The 13472-nt window shown below is 35.6% G+C and overlaps 1 protein-coding gene across 1 annotated transcript; it reads right to left on the bottom strand.

The window, feature by feature from the left end:
* Window positions 1-4984: 4984 nt before the first annotated feature.
* LOC123523306 (uncharacterized) lies at window positions 4985-12839 on the bottom strand. The gene is made up of 6 exons (XM_045300993.2): window positions 12721-12839; window positions 9488-9693; window positions 8837-9253; window positions 7738-8085; window positions 7418-7529; window positions 4985-7166 (listed from the first exon to the last, which is right to left on the bottom strand). Exons 2-6 carry the CDS (start codon window positions 9687-9689, stop codon window positions 5249-5251), a joined length of 2997 nt encoding a protein of 998 aa, XP_045156928.2. The 5' UTR covers window positions 9690-9693; window positions 12721-12839; the 3' UTR covers window positions 4985-5248.
* Window positions 12840-13472: the final 633 nt, after the last annotated feature.

The raw sequence follows: 13472 nt of genomic DNA, 5'->3' as shown, positions 1-13472 counted from the left end.
AAGTTCTGAAGCAGGTAGCTTTGATAGCGAAAACTATTTTCTGAGGATAAATCCGCAGATTTGATCTTTATTTTATTACAGGTCTTGAAACTATTTAATGGTGTTTTTTGTGCTGTGATGTAGATATCGGTCATTGCATAACGTCAATCTAACGCTTTTGTAAAAATTAGAGGTATCAGTACCAGAATTGTCGCCCCTGCATACATTTCAACATTTTTATCATTATCAAAAAAAAAAAAAAAAAAAAAAAAAGTAGAAAAACAGAAAGAAAACCCACTTACTGGAATGGAACATTGTTTTTAAGCTTATACATATCTTTTATCTTTGATGTGGGGCAGGGGAAATATTCTCATAAACAGCATCTATCAGATGCCTTCGGTGACTGACGCATTCATGCAAACTGTAAAAGTTCTTTTCCCCTTTTAAAATCACGTTTTGAACGTGACGTTTTGTATATACTATTATTGACACAAGAATTACATAAGTACAGCCCTGCCTAATATTGAGGCGTCGGCCTATCATACTTGTGACGTAAGTATAAAAAAATCAGCAAGTTTTGCATTTAATCTTTCGACTTTGTCCGATGACTCAAATGTCCTATTTCCGGTAAATACTTGATCATGATCATGTTTAAAGTAGTTTTTTTTTTATGTGTGAAATATTGCGGTTTTTATTAAATGAAATCTTTAATACGAAACAGGGTCAACAAACCGTGTGGTTACAACGCGCTGTGAAAAAAGACACCATTTCTTTTCAAAAGCGAGTCAACTCCCGCACTTTAAGATGCGCAATTGTCAGATTGTCAAGGGTCATTTTCAGCAACAGGTGTGAAATTTTCTTTTCGATTTTCAGCTAGCTGGAAGATTGTATTACGATTGCCCGGTCTATTAGAAAAAGAAGATGTAATTTAATTGGCTACTTGGAGGTCTGCGGGGAATACAAATTAACTGAAATATATCTTGTACGATAGGTTGTTGAACTAAGCTACCCATTCGAGCATTTTTTTTTACTATTTTACAAGTGTTTACGAAAGCATTAATATTCAAACCGACACTATTTACTAAAAACCTATATTTTGATACTTACCTTGAGATTCAAGTTTGCAAATACTAAATGAATACCTTGAATTTCAAGACTAATTTTTTATCAGTACAATGCATGAGAAGATTGACTCTAGTCTGCTCATCGACTAAATAATCTTCGTGCTTTCTTTGTTCTTTTACTTTTATCACTTTTTGATATTTCATCCAAAATATTTCTTTGCCTTTCAGAAACTGATAAGTATGATTGCTTGAGAATGAGAAATTCCATGGTAACAAAGAAACGAACAAAGGAACGAACAGAAACGGTTGGCCAAAAACACAGACGAAAATAAAATACAACCAAAGAGTATAATATACAATACATTTTCTGTGATACAAATGAGAATTTGGTCAGCAGGTGATGTTCCTCACTGAAAAAAAAATGCACCGACCGACCTGTCTGTATTCGTCTATCAGTTGAATTCCATTGTCCGTAATCGTGATAAAACAAATAATACAGAAGAAAAAGTCCCTGTCATGAGGGACCAGTATGATTGTTTTTATCTTCTAACACTTACCGACTCTTTTGGAGAATGGAATGATATCTCTAATGAAAAGCCTACAACGATAAGTTCATTTACAGCATTCATCCGCGCACCAACACTGCGCAGATATACATGAAGATCGGCTACCGAGAGATACACCCAGGGGGTCCTCTCCCGGAACGGAAATGAGGATTTTCAAGGACCACGACTAAACAACTGTGGTTGCGCTATTACAATTCGTTGACGTGTGTCATAGTCGAAAAGCAGTCTTTATTATCTTAAAGTAACTGAAAGAACGCGATATAACGATCAAAGCGTTCCCTTCAAAATTATGTTTGGTCATACTGAATGCATGTACATTCTTTTGAATGGAAATTAGATCATTAAACTAACATGATTTGACAACTCAGCTTAAAAAAGTATGTATTAGACGTGTGAAATTAAACAGTAAGTATGTTACACAAACAATGGCTGTTTCTAGTATTACACTCATTTCCCTTACATCATACCCTCTACTGAATAGCCACGAGGAATCTGACAAGTGGTATCAACTGTCAGTCACGCTATATCCCTTTTTATCAAGGGGACGATTTATATGTACATACAGTTGAATTAATTTGTGTTTCTTAATACATGACAGGTATGCTGCGTTGAATTTGTTGGACAGCTCTTATGTCAATATGTACATTGCAATACAAAGGGATATGGTGTCAAAGAAAATAAATTACGAAAATATTTGGTATGCCTTGTCTTTGAGTTAGAAAAACAAACAAACAACGTTTATAACGCTTAAACCATGTTATAGCGTATCGTGGACTGCCTTATTTTTTGTTTGTTTATTTTACTCTATTCTGTCACATAACAGTGGTTTGCCAGTCTATAACTGTTCCAAGATTACTGATTATCTGCAAGACAAGCAGTTCCGGAGGTGGAATGTCTCGGGTCAACGCGGGACGTGTAAGAAAGAGTTCCTTCGTCATTTAAGGCTCGCTGGCCGATTAATTTGCAGTCAACCAAACATAAGAATCTATTGCTAATAAAGTTATTTATGTAATGCCTTGAAAAAGTAAAGGCAAAGTAGACAAAGAATTCTATGATAATGAAACAAGTCGTGTCAGTTTGTAAACTAGCAGTGCAGTGCTTCCCTAGATAAACCTGTGGCCGTAAAATATATATCAAGCTGGTAATGATAAGATAAATTGTCTTCTGACTACGGGTTCGTACCCACAGTAATTCGCTGTCTCCAGTCTTTGTGTTTTGATTGTGTCTGTTTGCCGTTTTTCAACAGTGTTTCAGCCATGTATTGGCTGTGTTCTTGGATTCTGTACCACCGGTACAAACCTGTTCTCCGCAAGTTGAACTACCAACTTCCACACACGAAGGTGAAGGATGAATGATTTCAGACACAAAAGATTGAATTTCATACATTTTACCTTACCCTTGACTTCATTCATAAAATGCAGAATCTGAGAGAAAATAAAAGCAGTAGCATGAACACTTTACCTCTCAGCAATACTATACATTTGTAGTAGATAAAAGTAAGCAATTGTTTTGCACACATATACAACCTTGACACCTAGCTTTTACTGCCTTCATTCTGCAATCATAACATTTCTCCTGAGTGCGAAAACTCTATTGTATATGCGTCTTTTGACACAAACAGTTGCAATAGCTTTATATTTTAGGAGAAAAGTTATGTCCTTTGTTGTTAAAAGGGTCATAAAACACGAAATAGAGTTAAAGATAAACGTTTCATTGCCTGTATGTACGCATTTCATTCTGTAAATAATTATAATGGCAGTAAAATGAATAATAAAAACATGTAATTTAAAAAGATTAAGAAAGGTATGAACAAGTAGGCAGTAAAACATCAGAATGGCGTTTTTTTCCCACTTTAAAGCATACAGAAAAAAAATGACGCATGCGCTCTGATATTTTAACTTTTCATGTAGCAGTCTTGGAAGCGAATTTGCCGGGTTCAAAAAGACGAGTCTCCAAACTGAAGGTCCTGTTTCCGTCTAAAAGATATTCCATGCAGATTTTGTGTTTTGGTGCTCCTGCATTGACATTTTTAACAAGCATTCTCAGCTGACCTCTTGAAATCGGTCAGATGCGCAACTGCAAATGTCGATTGCTAGCTATAAGTACAAATGCAAAAAAAATAGGTCTAATTCTGCAAGGACTACTGGAAAAAGTAACTAGTTTGTGGGGAGGCACTGTGAGTTGTGGGACTCCTGCGTTTTCCCTAACATTTTCCAACTGGCCAAATATGGTAATATTTTGGAAAATTGGTTCATACTATCGCGGCCTAATGATTTCAGACTCAATGTTTTTATCAAATCGTCACGGAGAACATACGCCTCGTCCGGGGATCGAACTCAAGGCCCCACACTCCATAAACCTGTGCTCACTCTATTGTGCTAAGCGGACTGGCACATATAGTTCTTTGAAATGAGATAAATATTTGTTCTCAATAACTTGACTTGTTTTAATATTCTAGTATATGAAGTGTATACTAATACATCTAAAGGCACGTTTTCAGATCATGTCCGCTTGCATAATTCGCGTTATAAAGATTATATCTGATTATGTTTCTTTTGGATCTAGACAAAACTTATTCAGAAAGTGTATCAATGATATAACTAGATCAGTATCACTAAAGTTATGGGCCATAACTGAAAATGATCAAACAGAATGTGCAGCACTTTAAAGGGCGCGCCTCCGGATTTATGTAAACGTTAGTAGTTACATGTATAAATAAAAAAGTAAAAATAAAATGATTCAGTAAGTTCTAGAAAGTATTTAAATTTAAAAACTCACAATTGGTTTGTAAGACGCTCTAAAGCGTTAGTGGCACCAAGAAAATCGACTCTAAAAAGAGGAAATTCCGTCTGAATTTGAATTATTCTGCTTTATGTTTATTTTCATATTTAATATACGTAGCTATAACTGTAATTGTTTTTTGTTTGAAATTTTTATTTTCTTCTAAAGGCATGTCCCTTAAACGTCCAGTTCTGTTTTTATAACTAACCTATCCGGAACAGTTATCGCGAGAGTTATGGTCCATGCAACTGCAGTTCATTTAGTCAGTCTTAATGAGAACATTTAAAAGTATATATATGTATCTAAGATTTTCTTAAAGTTTTCGAAACATTATATTATATAATCTTCAGTATATGTTGTTTTCTGTACAATCTATTGCCGTTTTGGTGGATAGATGAAGGTTGACACATGACTTAAGGTCGGAAGTGAGGGAGGCTACATTTGTACATTAACCCTTACCCTGCTAAATTTCTATAATGAACTTGTCCATCTTTCAATTTGGACGGTACCATTAACTGTTAAAAGGGGTGCTTACCAAAGACTGATTAGCGAACAGTGCAGATCATGATCAGACTGCAAGGATGTGCAGGCTGATCATGATCTACACTTGTCGCAAAGGCAGAATCACTTGCCGCCAGCAGAAATGTCATAATCTTGAAAAAATCATGCGATCTTAAATAAAGAAAGAATAGCAATAACAATATAACAACCAGTCTAAGTCTATGATCTTTTTAATCACGATATTCAAAAAAAAAAAATATTCAAAGTATATGTTCACACGTAACACATTCAGTAACAAAATGTCATCTACAAATGGTAATCAAGATATCAAATTTCTTCATTTAATAAATAAGTCATTTATGCCCTCTCATAGAACACTCTTGCTTTATCGTCCTTTCTCGAGCTTTGCAATTTTTGCGTTCTGTAACTTGGTTTCCTAGTAGATCTAGATGCATATGATGGTGGTGTAGGGGAAAACGAAGCCGGCCTGGCTTTAGCTGTATGATTCTTTGACGACATTTGTGTTGCATTTTTGTCCGTTTCTGCGTTTGCAAATGGTCTTTTATGGGGATCAGCCTTTGATGACTTTATTGGGGGCAAAACTGGCCGTCTAGCTGGTCTTTTTTCAGATGCTGCTTTCATGTCCTTCTGTTGATTTGCTGATTTTACGTTCGGAAGAAGTGTTTTAGTTTTGTGTTGATTGGCTGGTTTTATGTTTGGAAGAGGTGTTTTATTTCCAAATGACGAAGACGATCTCGGTACGTTATCGGCATTCTTTGTTGCCATAGACACATTTTTCAATGGAGGAAGATCGTGGTTTTTAGCTTTTATACAAGATGGTTCCTTTCTTATGTTTGTTACGGCATCTTTGTTGCTGTATTTCACACGTGCTGGTTCTTTCCTCGTTTCTTTTCTATTTCTAGAAGCAGACTTATCAATTTTTGTAATAGATTGAATAAGCTTTCCTGGTTTATTTGCCGTGGTATTGGTCGGTCGATGTTTTAATCCAGTGTCAATCTTTGATTTTATTTCTGTCTTGTTGCAATTTTTTTGAGCATTTTCGTGTTTCCTCACGGAACGTTCGCTAAGCTTATCACCTGACCTACGGATTGTATTTCCCTTAAACTCTCGGCATTGTTCTGAAACAATGCTGCAGCTTGTGATATTATCAGATCTTTCTACGTCCGTTCGGTCAAATTTATCAATCTCTGGATCAAAATAACCTAAGCTTGATGTTGTGGCATGTCCTTTGACATCTGGTGTACAATCATCTCTTTTATAATTTTCATCCTGAGTCTTCATTAAGGATCTACCTTCAGAGGCTTTAAGAATTTCACTGTCTCCAGCAGCGCGCCCATAAGGTCGCACAAGTGGTTTAGGGATTCTAGATTTTCTCTCACGAACAACAGGCAGTCTTGCAAATTCAGCTGCAGACATTTGCCTTTCCGGTACTTCCGATCTGCAACAGTCAGGTGATGTTCTTTCGTCTTTAACTGCGCATACTGGCGCATCTCCCTCTCCAATGTTTTCATCAGTGATTTTTACACTGAGAGGCTGTGGGACGTACACGGCTGTGGTGCCATGTGGTTGACCTCTTTCATTGTTAAATACCTCAACAGAATCATTTCTTTCATCGGTATCCCAATCTGCAGATATTTTCGCATTTTCATCGGAAGGAAAGTTTTGCTCATTAACCCACTTTAATAATATGCCATTTTCAGTTATACTATCGTTCCGAGGTGTCCCAATATCTGGAGAAACATTCCCAATATGTGCGATATCAATTTCTAATTCGGGACGAATCATATTTTGTGAGTTCAGTGGTGGAAACTTAGAAATACTACTATCAACTTCTTGAGCAAACGTTCCCTTTCTAACATACGTAATACCATTGTCCATCAGTATCATTCTCAAACTATTAAATTCTTCTATTTTCTTTTTACTTTCTTCTTCCACCTCCTCGTTTTTGTATTTCAAGAGTTCCACTGCACATTCTGTTTCTTTTGTGTCTTGCTTTAACTCCTGTAATCCTAAAGCCCGTCTTTCTTTCATTTCATTTATTTCATCATACAGTTCACGGATTTCCTCTTTCAAGTCTGCATTCTCTTCTAACAAAATATCTGAACTGATCTCTTGCTCTATATGTTGAACTCTGAGTCGTGACGCTTCGTCTTTGTAATTAGTGTGGGCTTTCATTGCATCAGCAAATGCTCCAGTTGCTTTTTCTAACTCAGCATGTTCTGAATAAATTGATTCCATCACCTCATCCATCTCTCTAAAAGAAAATGATGTACAGTAATTAACAAGTAAATACTGTTTCACAATGCTGTAGGATAAAATGATAGGAAACTCTTGTAATTGTTGATGCGATTAATTTGGCATCAAACACAGAGATTCAAATAAATTATTAGAACATCAGAACAAGTTAAATTTTGAAGCGTGAATATTTGTCTTAACGTCTGTAGATTTACGTCATTGAGCAGTCAAAACGGAAAACAAAAGAAAATATAACAAAATGGTTGGTACCTCAATTGTTCATTTATCTCATTTTCTCGTTTCTCGATCAATTTTTCAAATTCTTCTTTTTCTTTCAAGTGAGCTTCGTAAACCTTTTTAAGTTCCAGCATTTCTTGTGAACCTGAAGGACAATGAGTACTGAATGTGTATTATGAATGTATCAAGAGAAAAATAACAGAGCTGTGAACGCAAGACTTTCACAATGGAATCATGAATAAATAACTTCACAGTGTTCATGTTTTAAAAAAGTATACTACATGTATATTAAAATGTATAATGTGTAATACTGAAATACCTGGAGTTAACTGATTAGAAAATTGACAACTAACCGTTAGATTCACTGCTTTCCTTAACAGCAGTTGTCTCAGATACAGTTATTTTAGTTGACTTCTTGGATTTGCTTTGTTTTGTCCTTGTACTTTTCTTTTTCGATTGTTTGGCTGTTGTATCCTGATTTACTGCGAACTGTTGCTTCTCTCTTGGTTTCATCTTGATCAGCTCTTCTTTCCGCCTATTTTCTTTCTGTTTGATATCATTTTCCACTTGGGTATACTCTTTAGAGCAACTTGTGTTTACACCACAACGGTCCATATTCCCAAGCGTTTTCTCCATGGCCAATGCCTTACTTACGGCGACCGTGTCGATATCGTTATTGGTAATGGAAGTTTCCGAAGTGGCTATCAAATCAAAAAACATAAATTGCAAAGGCAACGTTACAAAGAAATGCTACATTTTAAACATTTAAGTGTAAGTAAGTAAGTAAGTAATTTATTTATTATAGTGACTTGTGTAAACAGTTTTCCATAACTAGGTCATGTAAATACATACAAAATACACCCGGCCCAATGGGCCTATAGGTCACTTTTAAACAAGTAATCATAAATATTTACATGAGTGTATGCTAAAGATATGATTTAATGTGTAAATGCATGTTTTTGTACACAATGTTCTGATCTTTCGAGCCTTTTATTTAGGTAAAAAATTGTAATTTGGTTCTGTCTAAGAGCAGCTTCTTTATTCAATTTATGATTAGAACATACACCCAAAAATGTATGTTATTCTTAAAATCTTCTGTCTCATATTTTCAAAAGGTCTTAAAGGATTTCGAGTTATAGAGTTTTAAATGCACTTTAAAGAATGTGATGCAAAATTAATTCATGCATATCCTAGGCGTCTTTTGTATGACCTATCAAGGTGCCCGCCCGTGATGAAATTATGCATCGAGGGGCACCTGGGGTATTCCTGCACTATCATAGCTGGAAAGTCGCCATATGACATAAAGTGTGTCGGTGCGATGTTAAATCCAACGAACAACACAAACACGCTTTTGCCTGACCTGTTTTATATAAAATGCCACCAACTCTACTATAAAGGATGTTGACATGAAAAAAAAATGCTTTATTAACTTTTTATCATATTTTGTATTACCTTTTGTATGTGAAACAGAGTAGCAGCTTTTATTGTTGTCGTTCGACGTTGGAATCTCAGAAAGAAGTTTCTTTTCTAACATCATGATATCATGTTGATCCTCTGGATGTCTCTCTTCTGGCGTAGAGGTTTCTACTGGCTTTTGCCAGTTAACTGGAGAGTAGGAGGAGCAATGTCTGCTGTATGGTACAGGTGAATAAATCCTCCGTAATTTTACGGAAGTATGCTCCATATATAGAGTGTCCATGACTACAAAAGTGTCATTGACTGGGGTCACAACGTCTGCCTTAAGTTCAGATTTATGATCTGTTGCAGACGCAGGCATGTCACGCTTGATGAACGGAAGTGGGGCGTACACTCTAGAATTCATCGATCTTGGACTGATGCGGATGCTCCGAACTGGAGTTCCGTTATCATCTGCAAAAATGAAACTGATGTCAAATGCAAGGCAAGCAACTTATAGAAAAGAAATTGTATGCTCAACGATAATAATGATGAATAATCTATAAATATTTAAAAAAAATTATTCTCAGAATAAAGTCGACTGCTGTTCATTGGAGCAAGCTATTCCTATAAATCAAATGATACCAAGCACTGCAAGGTTTTCGACGACTTATTTTTGTACAAAAAGTACACATAACATATACGTACCTTTTTGAACGCTAGGTTCAAAGTCCATTTTCTCTTTCAATACAGGAGTCTCCTTTACGTATGCTGGGTCAGGAGTATGGTGATCAGCAACAGACATGTCATGTGATGATTTGATCACATGATCTTCTGTTGATGACCTTTCTATGATGTCGTCTGATGACGAGGTCATATTTGCATCAGTCAGTGGTTTAAGGCGTGTCATAACGCTGGAAATAGAAATATAATGCTCACCTCACGTATGAAAGAGTGGTGTAGAGTTAAAGCTCTATATAAATGGGGAATATGTTGAGTCTACTTTTTGATCAACGTTATCTGTAACGAGTTTCTTAATTTCTCTTTGGATATGAAAATCATGTAGATCTATCATTCTACAGAATTAAAATGGTGATTTTAAGAAGCTTTTAACACATTTTTAAATCTTTGTAAATATTAAATCAGTCGTGAAAAATGATGTTGATAGAATAAGTTAATTTCGGCCATTTTTGGAACGCGAACAAGTTTTAAAAATTCAGTTTTGATTTTGTTTGTATTATTTGGTTGTTAGCAAACTTTCAGGCAGTTTTGTTCACATCAAAGCAATGTGTTCCTATAAGGAATTATCGCACTTCTAAAAACACTCACAGGCCAGAATTTTACACATTTGAAAAGACATTTTGACCATATATTATCATTATTTTAGATGTTTTAAAATATAAAAAGTTAATACTATCTCCTACCCCCCGAAGGGACCTTTAAATATTACAAAATTTGTGCCTGAATCTTGAAAAATAGAACCAAAATTCAAGAAAACCCTATTTCAGATTTGATTGATTCTTACTCTTTATTGTAATTATTTTTCTGTTCTAGCATCAAAATGACGGCCAATAATCATGACACTATTCGTCTAATGTCCGCAGCTAAATGACAACTGTCGTGGAGAAGAAAAAAAAAACAACAATAGATTTTGATGTAATTTTCTCGCGGTCAAGTATGTCACGACTGGCTTGAAAGTTGGAAACTCCGCCGATTTATCGAGCAACCACTACAGTTTGTTCCTAAAAATATTACATGAGTAATTTTGTTTGGGGGGGGGGGGGGGGGGGGGGGTGTGGGCTTTGAGTTTTTAGCACTGGAAAGGAGTTCAGCTGAAAAAAGCAATAAGCTAGTTTCATAAAAGCGCAAAATTAAACATGCAGTCTCTATTTTATCGAAGCCGCTAGGTTACAATGAAAACATAAATCTTTTGAATGAAAACTTCGATATCTGCATGAGCAAATTAATCCGGTCCTGGTCTACGAAACATATATTAAAAGAAATATATTCCTCGCGCATAACATACACAATGTGCAGCCGTAATTGTACTATTAAAGAAGATTGTTGCATGTGACAGAAATGAAGAAATGATTATATCTTTCTCCACATCTGCTTCAAAATACGCTTAAAGAAAGAAAATGATCAAATAAGAAAAATAATTCTATATTGATATCTTACTTAAATATATCTCCCAGTTATGTCTGTTTCTGGTGACCTGTCTTTTCTTATCTAAATCACTACATTACTCCCGTTTTTTTTAAATGAAAATTCTTATTCAGTAACTTTCAGTTCCGTCTTATTCTTTCTGGTGTTTGCGTAATCAAACTGACAGGGAAATGTGAGGACTGATGAGTGAGGACTGTTGAGTGAGGACTGTTGAGCGGCAAGCCGGCAACCAAGTCATAAAGCGGTCAGTTATGCAAACTTACACTTAATTGAAAGGCTTACCGGTAAATAGTTAAAACTATTGCCCGGGGTCCGAGAACCGAAGGATTAGTATGTTGACTATTGATCGCCCAACCATTCAAAACGTCTTTTATTACACGACATCAGATATAAAAGGTTTGGTTTTATTTTCATTTATTTGACTTATTAGTTCAGTAAACATGTGTTTGATGTAGAGCGGTCATATAGTACAAAATGTGTACCGGTGATGCAATTAAGAAGTCGTGTATAAGATAGCACCTGGACTTGAATATGTCGCGGTAAAGAACTTGAATACTAAAACGTGGAGAAAATGTGTTGGTGACTGGGTAGCTCGGTCGGTTGAGCATCAGAACGGTTTTCCGATGTCCCGGGTTCGATTCCCGGTCTGGCTGCACGTTTTTCTCACCCTGTGACAATAGTCTAGAGTGAATTACAAGTAAAGCTATACGAAAGTGTGCAAATATAATTGTACACACCCATTTAACAGTTAAACGCACCGCTCACAAACCTCAAACGTCACTGTTCGATTTAAGGACATTTAGATCTGGAGCCTGTTTGGCAAAGGTCCAGACCTTTCATTCTAAGTTCTTTCCTTGGCGTTTTTTTTTTTCCCAAGCGGTTAAGGTGTCGGCCGCTCAACTCTGGGGTCATTGGTTTGAGCCCTACTGTGGTCACGACCATGACTTCTCATATGACAAAGTACTGGTTTTTCCAGGAAACGGAATCAAGAGTTGTTCAACTAACCTTTAAAGCCCTGCTCCGCGGCTATACAAATTCTATTGTGTGTATGCAACCCATGATTACAATTTACAATAGGTAACAGTTAACGGCCACGCGCCACACTTTATTTCACAGGTCATAGTCAGAATTTTCATGCTTTTTCAGTGAATATTTAAGGTTAAAAAGTAGGACTGGAGCACGTCTTTAAGCTTTCATCACAACCGAGCTAAAATAAATTAGTAAAAAACTAAACTTAGTATATGTCCTCGATCAATGTGGTGACATATATGATTATATTTTTGTTCGACACAGACGAACAGATGGCGTTTTGGTGAAACATTTTTTTCTTTAGTTCAGATCTTCGTGAAACGGGTCCAAGAATAATAAAGGAATTAAACACTGGTAAAGAAAATCACAGTCTTAAAGAAGGCGAATTTAAAATCTATGAATACGTTTAACGCATGCCTATCATACCGTCATTTCAAATCAGTATTTAATGTGAGTCACTTTTTGAAAAAGACAATCACAAAATTGTATTTCAGAATTTGGTTTTATTGTTTTTAATTTAATTGTTTAAATGTGTTTTACATTATTCAATATCTTATGACAGTGCTGTTTATGTGTACACAAATTATATATTTGAAGAAATGGCGCGATCTGATGAGAGACAGTAAATACCGGACTCGTTTTGAACAAATCTAGAGACGTTTGAAAAGAATATCTAAAACATTATTTCAATACAAATGTCTCATATAAAACAATATTTGTAGATATTAAACAATGTATCCACTTACCATTGCTCTGTTAGCTTGCTGTTTCATTTTAATAGTTTTCTTTGTTAGTAAAAAAAAACGTTTTAAATATGAATGCTCGTCTGACTAGCAGGACATAACAAACATAACTGACGTTGTGTATCCAAGACCACATGACGTCAACGACGTTACGTTTCTACGTCAAAACGTTAGCGTCATTATATCTTCTTGCTCAGTTAAAACAGATGGCAGTTAATAAATTTCTTGCATAAAACTAGACCATTACTCATAAATATATCATTAGGTCAGAACTTGGACGGCTATGTTTTTCGGACAAATCACATATCTTATAAAAAAATGTTTTGAAAGATCCAAGATTCAGCCTAATGCAACAATTTATAAAGTTTCACAGCAGTGGCTGTTACAGTAGTCAATATATGTGGACTCTCTCACTGGTTGAAGCAGCGAACTGAAATATGTGTCTCGAGGGTAACAGTTTGGGTGGTAACGAGTAATAAAACACGTAATAGAGTTTCATTGCTATGTACGCATTTCATTCTGTAAATGATTATAATGGCAGTAAAATGAATAATAAAATCACTTTAAAGATTATGAAAGGTATGAACAAGTAGCTTGTAAAACGTCAGAATGGCATTTTTTTATTCAATAGCAAGCTGAAAAGATAACGCATGCGCTCTGGTATTTTAACCATTAAAGTGGAGGAACATTATATCGTATTTTTTTCAAATTGAGGAGATATACACATTTGACGTAATAACCTTCACCAGAAATAA

The sequence above is a fragment of the Mercenaria mercenaria genome, chromosome 3, assembly GCF_021730395.1.
Source record: "Mercenaria mercenaria strain notata chromosome 3, MADL_Memer_1, whole genome shotgun sequence".
NCBI lineage: Eukaryota > Metazoa > Mollusca > Bivalvia > Venerida > Veneridae > Mercenaria > Mercenaria mercenaria.
This window is presented reverse-complemented; position numbering and strand designations above follow the sequence as displayed.

Bases quoted from the DNA above. Each gene is read 5' to 3' on its own strand.
- LOC123523306 (XM_045300993.2), bottom strand. From the start codon at position 9,689: ATGACACGCCTTAAACCACTGACTGATGCAAATATGACCTCGTCATCA. The intron at 8,086-8,836 runs GTAATACAAAAT...TTGATTTGATAG, and splicing joins CTCTGTTTCACATACAAAAG to CCACTTCGGAAACTTCCATT. The intron at 7,530-7,737 runs GTTAGTTGTCAA...ATTGTCCTTCAG, and splicing joins GGAAAGCAGTGAATCTAACG to GTTCACAAGAAATGCTGGAA.